This window comes from Plasmodium malariae, assembly GCF_900090045.1.
Source record: "Plasmodium malariae genome assembly, chromosome: 12".
In the NCBI taxonomy this organism is placed as follows: domain Eukaryota; phylum Apicomplexa; class Aconoidasida; order Haemosporida; family Plasmodiidae; genus Plasmodium; species Plasmodium malariae.
Window position 1 is genome coordinate 1,892,633 of NC_041786.1, and position 13,784 is coordinate 1,906,416.

General features: G+C 25.5%; 1 protein-coding gene across 1 annotated transcript; it reads left to right on the forward strand.

Annotated features, from left to right (window-relative positions):
* Positions 1-5,587: 5,587 nt before the first annotated feature.
* On the forward strand, positions 5,588-13,514 carry PmUG01_12050700 (conserved Plasmodium protein, unknown function; the record flags this gene model as incomplete). Its single annotated transcript, XM_029006727.1, is given in 2 exon segments — positions 5,588-7,942; positions 7,956-13,514. 2 exon segments carry the CDS (start codon positions 5,588-5,590, stop codon positions 13,512-13,514), a joined length of 7,914 nt encoding a protein of 2,637 aa, XP_028863187.1.
* Between the last annotated feature and the right edge of the window lie 270 nt (positions 13,515-13,784).

The window sequence follows — 13,784 nt, forward strand, 5'->3', positions numbered from 1 at the left end:
CTTTTTGGCTTTTTCGTATTTTTTTTCACTAACATGATTATTCTTTTTTCCAACCCTATGCGTTCTAAAGGTTCATATATACATATATATATATATTTTTGTGTTTTCTCTCGTTTAAACAGAATTTATAACAACAAAAAAAAATTTTAAAAAATCTGAAATTTTAAAATTGTGTGAATTATTCTATTAATACTGTGAAACTATTTCGTATGTTCAAAATTGGGAATATATATACATATATATATATATATAATATGCATATATATATAATATGTATATATATATAATATGTATATATATATAATTGTAGCACATATGTAATAACATGAACGAACTACGTCACGTAATTATGGTTACACACACATATGTGTATACCAAATGGGAAATGAAAAAATAAGGCGTATATTAAAATAATATATATGATTTAGGTTTGTATCCCCTTTTAAGGCTCTAGAATTATCATTCATATAATTGTTCCTTCATGTACGAAATAAATATTAGCTTGGGATAAAATGTATATTTATTTGTTTTTCTCTTTTTATGGCAGTTGTTTTTTACCGACTGGTCTCGTTTTCATACTCTAAGTAAAATTAAAAAAAAGAATAGATAGGGATAAAGTAGAAAAAAATAGAATATAAAAGAATAGTACAGAATAAAATATAAAAGAATAGAATAGAATAAAATATAAAAGAATAGAATAGAATAAAATATAAAAGAATAGAATAAAATAAAATATAAAAGAATAGAATAGAATAAATATAAAAGAATAGAATAGAATAAAATATAAAAGAATAGAATAGAATAGAATAGAATAGAATAGAATAAAATATAAAAGAATAGAATAAAATAAAATATAAAAATATACAATGGAAGTGAAAAAGAAAAAATGACTTATGTGTACGTCTATCACGTACCGTTTATCCTGAATAAGCAGGAAGCAATATTTCTTTTATCTGTTTAAACAATTCATAAAATTCAATTTTATTTTACGGATTTAACCAATGGAGAGTACGATAAGACAAAAAGTATTAGTAAGTGAAGACAATTTAATTTTAGTTCACTCATTTTATTTGAAGTGTTTTAGATTTAGCATTTTTCATTTTTAAATATTAAAATAAGTTCTCATAAATCAATTTATAATTATTTATGCTATTAGAATATAGTGTAATATATTACCTCACTTTTTTACAACAAAAAAGGTTTTATCTAAAAAATGTACGAATGCATTTAGTATACTTCTCTCTTTTATTGAGGTATTTGTTTTAAATGTTTTTTTTTTTTTTTTTCTTTCGTGAACGTAAGGGAAAAATGTGTTTTAATCGTATAAATGCACGTATAATATTTTACCATATGGAAAGTATGTTTACACCCTATTAGAAGAAATCTCAAATTGCTAAAAAAGGTAAACAATAATAATAAATACTTGGGGAAAAAATTGACTGTTTTTGTATTTTACAAGTTACTTGTAAAGGTATGAAGGATTAGACAGTCATTAGCATGTACCACATGCATACGTACATATATATATACACTTACGTAAATACATACATACACTTAAGTAAATACATATCTACATACGCTTACATACATACACTTACGTACATGCATGCATACTCATAAATATGCGCATCGCTTAGGGATATTAAATGTTTTTTCCGAAGAAAAAAAAAGGGTAAGCTCTGTAAAACAGTCACATAAAACGATATAAACTTTTGCTTTTCCTCGTTCGAGTTTGAATTTTATATTTTTCTTTTTGTTTTTTTCTCCTTAGATAAGAGTGGAAGAAATGTTCACTTAGGCATTTAAAATTGTAAAACAATTTTACAGTCAAGAAGTGTTCCTTAAATTTATAGACATAATAAAATAAACATTACTCTTACAGGTTAACTTAAAATTTATGAAATTAAAAATTTGTTTTTTAAAACTACGTTTTTTAAAATTTAAAAATAAAATATTCTGCAGTAAAAATGAAAAAAAACAAAAAAATGAAAAAAATACGAAGGAAAAAGTACTTTTTAATTTTTGTGTGTAATGAAGGTACAATTATTTATTTCATTATTCATTTCATTATGAATTTTGCTATATATTTCGTCATTTTTTATGTTACAGTTTATCTATTTTGCTATATGCTATTATTATAAATTTATAAAATATAATGAACACGTAGATATGTCTCTTTAGAAGGAAGTAAAAAATTGGATTGCTTTTACCATTTTCTATGTTAAGAGTAAGCATTAGTTATTACACAAAAAATATAAAGTGCGTTCACATACATATATATGTATTATACTTCTCTTTTGCTGTGAAAAATAAATAAATATACATATAACATTTACTGCGTACTTAAGAAAATATAGAAGTATTATTTTTATTCAGTCCTGTTAAGTATTATTATGTAATGTAAAAAAAAAAAAAAAAAGGAAAATACTCAAGTTAAACTTTTAACATTTTTTGCAACGTCAAATTTTTTGCTCCCATCATAAATGCGCGTTAAATAGGAATTAAGCAAATACATGTATAATATAGAAAAGAGGTACAATCGCAGTTCTTTTCATTTTATTTATACATAATACATTTATTTGATGAAATATACATGTATATATGTACATATGTACACATATATGTACACTTGCATATACACACGTAAGCATACACATATATTCATACATATATATGTACAAATTTTCAGTAGACTTCACGGAATGCGAAATATATACTCAAATAAAGGGAATATGTTAAAAAAGTCAAGGAAAAAAATGTTATAATAAATAATTTAGTATACAGTGATATATCATTAAAAGGTCTTTCATTCCTGAAAATTTATATAGAACATTCATAAATATTTTTGCAGACGAAATAAAAGCAATAGGCTAACTTTAAAACATGGCTTATTATCAAAAATTATTTATTTTAACATCATTACAAATTTTACTTGACATATAATTTATTTGAAGTATTTTAAAAATTTTTTATATTATTTTTATCTATATACGTATACCGTTATTTGTATTTTCTTTTTTACTTATTTTTACGTAATATAATTTTTTATTTATTCCTATTCTAATACTTATCCTTATTTTAGTTTACGCTTTTCAATTTGTATAATGAAAAGCGATATGATAGTGAAAAAAAAGAAATAAGATATAAAATAAAATAAATCAAAATAAATCAAAATAAATCAAAATAAATCAAAGTAAATCAAAACAAAACAGAACAAAATAATATCATCACAACAATATTCCTATTATGAGAGATTTTAAAAGTAGATTGAATAATAAATAGTAATCAATGAAAACAAAATTCAGAAATAATGAAAAATCTTTTTTAGTAACCTGTTTTATGCTAAAATTGAAGCTATTAGGTAAGTTTCTAACACTTCCATAAGAACTTTTTGTACATTACATACATATGTACATTACATTTGAAGAAATTATCTGATATATTTTCCAAATTAAACTTATTATAATGACATACATTTCATATATCTATATTAGTTTATTATATCTATTTTTCCCCCTTTCTAATTACTGAGTTATTTGAAAGGATTGCTTTATATGCTACATTTACACATATGTACGAATATATGCCCATATGTTAGATACATACATATATGCGTCTATAAACGTTAAAACCGTTTTTATATATGCACAGTATTGCAAGTATAATTACACACCAAATATTTACATACATATATCATCATTTTACATGTTAACTACAAGGTAAATAAACAAAAATGTAACTAAAATAAGCACACGTATCACTGTGTATATGTACACGTATTTACATTTATATATTGATATATTTTCATGTGTGTCAATGTTTTTCCCTTTTTTTTTTTTTGTACTTCACGGAATAATATAAAAACACCTCATTATAGTAAAAAGTAAATGTTTAACATGTAAAATATAATACAACATATATATATATATATATATATATATATATATATATATATATTTTTTTTTTTTTTTTTTTTTTTGACGATCTATTTTTAATAATAGGAAAAAAAGAAAAATAAAATTAATAAAATAAAATAAAATAAAGAATATGCATGACTCACATATATATAAACCCTCCTCTTTATTTTGTATATTTTGTTATTTTTTATTTTATTTTCATTTTGTTCCAACTACAATAACTAGTTTTTACTTATTACAGCTGTTAAAAAGGAGCAATCGATATTTAATTTATATTTACTTGTAAATTTATAAATATATGTACATTTTTATACATGCTTACATTTATATATGTATCTTTACATAAACACATACGTGCCTATACACCTATTAAATTCTTTATTAATCGATGGTTATTTTAATCCATCTTTTATTAACTCCTCATTATTCAATATTTTGAACTTATGTTAAATGCATTGAAATTGTTTGTAAATTTATTTTTAGTTCATAAAATTTATTTCATAACACATTCCTACAGAGAGTGTAAAATACACATACGTGTGCAATTTTCCTTTAATGTGTTAATAATTAAAAATTAAATGAGATTACAGTTGAAATTAAAATTAAAAAAAAGATTATTTTTAAGAGTACCAGTAAACTTCATGGTATTATTTATTTTCGTTGAAAATATGCTTAATCGTTTATTCTTAAAATTTATTATTTTGCATATGTGTTTTATATAGTATATTTTAAATGTAACCAAAATGTACGTATGTATATATGTATGTATGTGCATTACATCCTTAGTGTATTAGTAGATAAACTATAACATCGAAAAATCTACATTGGTGTTTTTAAATTTGAATTTTCATGTGCTCTTTACTCCTTTTATCTTATTTAAATCCATTTTATTATATTTTATTTTACTTTTAATATATTTTACTTTTAATATATTTTACTTTTAATATATTTTCCTTTTAATATATTTTCCTTTTAATATATTTTCCTTTTAATTTATTTTACTTTTAATTTATTTTACTTTTAATATATTTTACTTTTAATTTATTTTACTTTTAATTTATTTTACTTTTAATTTATTTTACTTTTAATTTATTTTACTTTTAATTTATTTTACTTTTATTTTATTTTATTTTTTTATATATTTATATTTTTAAAAAGTTTAAAATTAGGTGTTGTGTATTTTAGAAATGATAAATGTGCAGGAAGAATACATAATTGTGTTTTTTTGTTTTTCTACAAAATGAAATTAAAAGTATGTTATTTTACCTTTTTTATAGTTTAAGGTTTATGTTTTTAATTAGGAAATGACAAGATTAAAAATATTTAAAAAGATCGCACGTGCATAAAGTAAAAATTACGTAAAACATGTAGATGTCGTTAATTATAATTATTATATACATAAATGTACGCACGCACGTGGGTATGTGTATCTGTATATCCAAATATGTATTCTTTTTTTTTTCGTTTCAATTCTTATACTACCACAGATATGTATTACTTGAACACTATTTAATCAGTGCTTTTTTGCTATTTCAAAAGTACATGTACCAGCCCTTTTTTCTACATTTTTTTTTTTTTTTTTTTCTTTTTTTATAATTTCTAATTACATAGTGGAACTACGAAATAATGAAAATATAAGTTCACGAGTAAATATCTTATGAACAGATAAAATGGAAGTTGGTAATACAAGTGATACCGTGCAGAACACCATAAAATTATGCAGAGAAAAAACAAAAGGAAAAGTAATAGAAAATAATAATTTAGAAACAAATCAACCAATATTATCGAGAGAGATCTTGTTAAATGACTCCTCAAAAGAAATATTAAATAGTAAAAATAACAATTGTTATGATACTATTTTTAAAATGACGAAAATAAAAAAATTGAAAAGGAAAAATGAATTTCCTCAAATGAGAGGTGAACTTAAAATGAGAAGTTTAGATAATATTCCTTCTACGTCAAATAGCAACGACAGTAAAGTCAATATTACAACGACCAACTATATCAAACTAAACAATGACAATTGTACGAAATATGTATGTACAAAACTGGAAGAGGAAGACAACAGAGTTCATCGTGTAGCTAATAACAAGAGTGAAATAAAAAATGATGAAAATATGAGAAATAATGATACATATAGGAGTTCCATCTACGCTTGCGATGATAAGAAGAACAGTTCTTACAGTAGTACGAACAGTAACTTTTGCAGTGACAGATTCAGTAACGATTTGAACAACGATTTATGTAGTGCCTATCTGGAGTGTAACACTTGTGATAGCAGCAATGGGAATGTTACTAATGTATTATCGTGCTTAATAGATAATTCACTATTAAAAGCGGACAACGATTCAGGAAATGGCTTCCACAGTACATTAAAAGGCAATGGGATTATTAAAGAAGATAATATTAAGTCCTACAGTAAAAATTGTATGAATAACACAACTATCAAAATAGCTAGTTTCAGTGATAAAAATATGGTAGAAGGTACTTGTATTATTTACGATAGACATGTACAAAGGGAGGTGGATGAGGGTACATACGTTGATAATAATGATATCCTTAAAAATAATGAAGAGGAGCATATTAAAGCAGATTCACTTCGTTATGTTGATTTAAGCAATATTAATAGAGGAAGCAAAAAAGATAAAAATGATAGTGCCGCTGATAAGGAAGGAGGAGAAGAAAAAGGAGAAGAACAAATAGAAGAACAAAGAGAAGAGAATGTAGGAGAACTAGTAGAAGAACAAGTGGAAGAGATAGAGGAAGAAGCACAAGTTACGCGTGAATACGCTAAGGAGAAAAAGAAGGAAACTCCTAATGACAACTGCACAAATGATTACTTACGTAGTGAGGAAGAAGTCAATTTAAACGTTGAAATGGAGAAATCAGAAATATTAACTAAATTAAGTTCAAAAGTAGGGACAGATCAAGTAAAACTCTGTATATGTAATATCAGCGTTGAAGACACAAATTCGAGTGACATACGCAAGAAAGAACTGGAAAAAAAAAATAAGGAAATGGAGTTAATCAAAAATGTTACCCTTCGTTGTAATGATGTAACAAGCATATTTAAAAATGAAAAAATAAACTATACTACTTTTAATGAAGGTCTTAATTTTTGTTATGATGAAATAAAAGGAGAGCACTTGTCTTCAGGTGAAACGGCATACAATAAGGAGAACGATGAAGACAATGATGTAGTGAATAATGAAGAAGAAGATGAAGAGAATGTTGATGAGTATAAAGAAGAGAATTATAAAGAGAATAATGCGAATAATGAAGAGAATAATGCGAATAATGAAAAGAATGATGAAAAGAATGATGAAAAGAATGATGAAAAGAATGATGAAACAAATAATAATATGAATAAAAACACATATTCTGATAATAAGGATGGTAACGTTTTCATTGATAATTTAGGATGTTATATCAGTGAAGCACAAAATAATAAATGTAGTGTTAGCCGTAATAACAGGTCATGTGTAAGAAGCACTCAGGATGTATTAAAACAAAACAAAACATCGGGTAGCATTTATGAGCAATATAGAAAAGAAAATAATTGTGATAATATAGATGAAAAACATTCGGATATAAAAAATTTACTAAGTTACAATGGAGAAACATTAGAAGGAGATCAATTGGACTTTGAAAAACTGAATCATTTAATTGTGTTTCGAGAAAATGCAGAAAAGTACATACAAAGTTATATAAATTCATTTTTGAAAGATTCGGAGATAATGTCTTCTTATCTTCCTTATGTGCATTATTATGACAAAGGTGTATATGAAGAAAAGGAGTTGAATCTTTTAAAAATTTTATCCTATTTTTTGGAGCATTTTCATACGAATGAAAAAATGAAAAGGAAGATTCTTAATTTACAAAAGAATTTCTTAAGAGCTACATTAAGTGAAAAAGTGAAATATGTTGACAAATTTCAATTTTTAAAATTATCACAAATAGGAACAGATACTCTGAAAAATCAATTTCTTAAATTATTAAAAAAATATACAGAAGAAAAAAAAAAAAAAAAAAAAACAGTTTTATAACAAACTGCGCTTATTTCACAAAATAACGAAAAAAATTTTTAAATTAAAAGAAAAATTTGTTGAGAATAATTTACTACAAATTATACCAGAGGGATCATGTGAGACACATAATTCTTCTACTGAGGATAAAATAAATGAAGAAATCCATATTAAGATGAGAGGTGGAGGTACATACTGCTCACGAGTGAATTGTAAAATGAAAGGTGAACCAAATAATAATAATAGTAATAATACATTATGGTACAATGTGTTATGTGATATTCCTTCATATGAGTATATTTCTAATTCCGACATGCCATTATTACATTCTTTCGTGGAGAATAAAAGACAGCATATGAAGATAAACAAAATGGAAAAATGTGATAAATTGAATTATTCTACTCTTTATAGTAAGAAATTTATACTTAGACACTTACAGTTACTGATTAAAAATAATATATTTAATGCATTTCATTTAAATCATTCTAAGCATTATGAGGATATTCATATAGGGGAAAATGATTTACATATTTGTAAAAGAATTATAATTAATAATATGCCTTTTTATAAAAACAAAATGAATAAAATATTCTCTAACCTAATTCTACACTTTCTAATGAAAAAAGTACTAAATAGTATACAACCCAAAATAACGTGGTACAACCACAATATTATTCCGAAAACTGGGCATTCAAAAAATTTGCTTAATAAGGATATGGAGCTTAATCTGTATAAGGACGCTATACAGAATAGTATAATAAAAATAGCCAACTCTTTTTCTAAGAAGATTAAAGATTGTGGTAAAGGTTGTGGTAATGATACTCATAATGATAATAATAGTGATAATATTAATGATAATGGTAATGATAGTGGTAATAAAAATGGCAATGATAATGGTAATCAAAGTGATAAGACTAATATGAAGGTTAAGTGTGAGGATGGAAATCCGACTTTCTTATACTTTTATGATAGAGAGGTGGAGAAATTAATTTTATACAGTTGTAATAGAGAGAGTAATGAAGAGCAGATGGAAAAAGATATAGACACTTTTATAAATAACCTGTTAATCAGCAATAATTTTATTCAAAATTACGAATGTAACATTGTACCCAGTGATGGGAATAATAATCATGATATGTTTAATATGCTTGGACATCCTAATAAGCAGAATTATTTTAAATCCCTTATTCACTTACAACAGAATGAAGTGAATATAAAAACTCATCAAGGGGAGTTAAAAGAATGGAAAAGGGGTATAGCAAATGGCCAAGAGTTGGAAAGAGAGCAAAATGAGAAGATGGAACAAGGAACAGGAGGGATAGGAAAAGACTTAGAATGTGTAATGAACAACGGATGCATAAACAGTCAGGAAGATCAAGCAGCATGTAAAGAAGCAGGTCAGTCGCTACATCAGCACAAGAACGATGAGTTGAAAGAGGAATCTGAAATAGTGGAGTTCCTGCGAGAAGAGGAAAAAGAGAGAGATATATCAAGCAAAAGAGAAAAAAGAAACAATATTAATAATAATAACAGTAAAAATAACAATAACAAATTAAAATTATCAGATGACTTGCAAAATCTATATGATGCATACAATAATGGAGAACAAATAGTGGTGTCTAAAAATAAAAAGAAACTATTGAATAATTTAGAACATTATAAACATTTTAAATTTCTTTCAAAACAAACCCTATTTGATGTTTATGATAATGTACAAAATAATATGAAACTAAGTGCATTTATTTCGAATAAGAATAATATGAAAAAGGAACGTTCAAGAAATATAAATTTAATGCAAAATATTGATCTCCGTAATTACTTAAACACACCAAATTATCTATATACAAATAAAAAATATACGAATAATTTCAACTCAAATTATTTTTGTACTTATATGAATAACCCCAATAACGTATATTTTAGTAATAGTGGATTAATGCAAGATTCTATGTACAATCAAAGATGTGAAGAAAGAGTTAATGGGTTTTACAAAAAATCTGGGAATATGAAAAATTCAGATTATATTAATTGGAATAGTACTAATTATCGTAATTGTAGTAATATCCATAGGAAAAAAGTAAGTAACACATGTTACAATGAAAACAGTAATATTATGCTGAACAATTATAACAACAATTTTGTAACATATGACTGCTTGAGGAGTTTATGTCCCACCAATTATACTAATATTGGGTATATGAATCCAAATGGGGTACAACAGGGAATGAAATATTTTAATAGCCTAAATTATAGTATGGAAAATTCTTCAAAAAATAATCCAAGGAACGTTCTTTATTATGATTACAATGGATATGACAATGTCTCATTCGCTAGCAGCCCAATCGCTAGTAGCCCATTCAATTGCAACTCATTGAATAGCAGTGCATTAAACAGTAGCGCACTCAGTGCAAGCCCGTTCAATAGTAATAATAACTTGCTTACCCCCCAAATGACACAAAATGTAAGCAACTATATGCTATTACCAAGCAGTTATGTGAATACCTTTGATAATAGCTCTTACAATATGTATAACTCTATGGGTAATCCTCTATTACTTGAAAAAACTAAAAAAGAAAATAATTTGAAGAATGAAACTACGTCAGCAAACTTTCCTATGACCGCCAGTCCTCCAGATAGTATGATAAATTACCAAGTACAAAATATAGATCAGAATTATCCTATTTTATATCCTCTAAATATGACTGATTGTAAGTTGAGTGATGAATATATTATTAACAATTTACCAAGTGGAATGCATATGAATACATATCAAAAAATTAATGATACTTATATGAATATACCCAACTGCGATGGCAATAACAACAATAATGATAGTAATAATAATGATAGTAATAATAATGATAGTAATAATAATAATAATAATAATGAGAGTGATAATGAATTTAAGAATAATAGTGATAATAATAATCTTATTAGTAGAACAAAAAATGAGGATGTAAATATACATATAAACAACAAAAATATCAACAATGATTTAGTATTAGCTCGTGACTTAGGTACATTTAATGTAAATGAAAATACTAGTATAACTGATAATAGGGTCGATTTTACAGAACAAAATAAATATTACGATGTCATAAATAAAAGCGTGAATATTAAAGAGGATAGTAGTGGTAATTATAATAGTAGTAGTAATAACGATAGTAGTAATAACGATAGTAGCAATAACGATAGTAGTAAAAACGATAGTAGTAATAACCATAGTAGCAATAACGCTAGTAGTAAAAACGATAGTAGTAATAACGATAGTAGTAAACACGATAGTAGTAAAAACGATAGTAGTAATAACGATAGTAGTAAAAACGATCGTAGTAAAAACGATCGTAGTAAAAACGATAGTAGTAATAATAAGGGCTACAACAAAGATGATAGTAATAGTAATCCTATTAACAACTACCTTAATGATGACCCCAGAGATAAATGCAATGATAGCAACGACGAGGTATACACTGATGATATAAGCAAAAAGGAGCATACAAATTCAAAAAACAATAATGATTTTCGTTACGAAAATAGTAATATAGCTACTAGTGATAAAGGTAATTTAAAGGAGGATGCAATAGTGTTTAATGGAAATAAAAATATATCATTATATAATGCGGATAAGGAAAATAGGATAATTTGTAACTCAAGTAGTAATAATTCTATGTTCAACAATGTAGAAACTGATGGCGCAGAAGAAAAAAGAAATAAGTATTTAAATAACATTCATGTAATGATAAACAATAATATTGATAAAGAAAAATTAAATGCACATGTTGATCCATATGCAGATGATTTTTTTAACAGTGTGAACAAGGGAAATGAAAATATTAATAATTCTAATAGCATAGCTGTGGATGAGAATATTAATAGCGATAAGCATGGCATAAGTACCACTGAAATTGGAAATAGTAGTGGTAATAACATAAACGCGAACAATGTTAACAAGTGCAATAATAGCAGCAACGGTAGCGGTAATATTACGAATAGTAGCAATAATAGCAACAATAACTTAAAGAACTGTAGTAACAAAAATAATAATGATAGCAATGATGACACAAATATGAACGAAATTAACTGTAATGATAATAGAAATAACTTGAATATCTTGTGTAATAATTTATATTATAATTATGGTATGAAAAATTTGGATACAAATTTTCGAAAAAATGAGTGCTTACAAAATTTAGAAATTAGTATAATGAATAAAAAAGGCATAAAAGATAGTAATAAATCATGCGATGTGAATGACTGTGATAGTATTATAAAAGTACAGAATTTAAATAATATACAAGTAAATATGAACAATATATCAAATGTTGATATAATAAATAATCACGATTATCATTATAATAACTACAGTAATAATTCGAATAATAACACTATTGATGATATCATAGCAACACACAGAGTTAATTCTTATAATGGTAATGATCATATATCAAATGTGAATTATGATGGTACTTTAACGCACGTAAATTATAGTGCTCCTTTTTTTTACGCCGATGGCATAAGCAACGCAGTGGGATATACGCACAACTGTGACAGTAATAAAGGAATCAGCGATGATAATAACTACAGTAATAACAGCACTAACGACAATAGTAATAGCAGTACTAATGAGAACAGTAATAACAGGACCAGTAACAAGAGTAACATCAGTCGCAACAGTAACAACATCACCAATAATGTCAAACACAGCAGCAGTAATACCATTTGTTTTTCCCCACTAGGTCCTTATGAAAAAAAGAGTCAAATTAACGCGGCTGGTATAAATTACGCAGATACAATGAACAACTACAATAATACAGATATGATGAATAGCATGGGGGTACCTTCGAATGTATACTATTATAAGAATGTTAAGTTTAATGAAAATGCGATTGATATGATAAACATTTATAATTGTTTCAATACGAATGGAATAGAACCTCCTCAATATAATAGTAATACAAGCAATAATATGGAAAGTTATATAAATTCGGAAATAAAAAATGACAACATAAATAGTTATAATTACAAAATGGATAAAAAGGATAATAGAGAAATGGAAAATGACTTAATTAATAGGCATCCTAATAATTTAATTGATAAATATAATTATTTAAATAATTATAATAGTACTAATTATACAAATGGATTTAATTTCATGAATTTTGATAACAATGGAAATGATGTAAATATAAATAATGGTATGAGTTATATGGACTCTAACAGCATGTTTAATGAAGGTGAAACTAATTATACATATCTTTCAACTATGAAAAATTTCAAAAAGAAAGATAAAATTAAAAAGGAAAAGAAAAATACAAGCATAAATAAATCTCAAACATGCACCTTAAATACTACTAGAAAGAAAAAGTTCGGAAATAATGGACCTCCTACTGCTGAAAAATTAAGTGAGTTACTTTATGAGCAAAATATGTCAGTACCGCAAATAGCAGCAATATATGGAGTGCACAGAACAACAGTCGCAAGGTGGTGCCATAACCGAAAAATTATTCAAAAGTCTAGTCATTATCAAGGGCGAAGACGAACGTCTACGAAACTGAATAATGAGTACATATAAGAAGGAAGCGATATACTAGTAAAAGGAAAAATAAAATTTACCTACATATGTATATACATGTGTGCATACGTATACTTGTATAGAAAAAATTCGATGAGCAGACATCGTGTCATTACGGTAGATACTGGTAGTACATACATTTGTGTGTTAATTTCGTGTTGAACATTCCCCTCAGAAAAATGAGAAAGGAAATGGAAAGTCGAAAATACACAATAAAATAATATATATATCGTTCCCCATACACATATTTAAAATTATATAACGTTTACA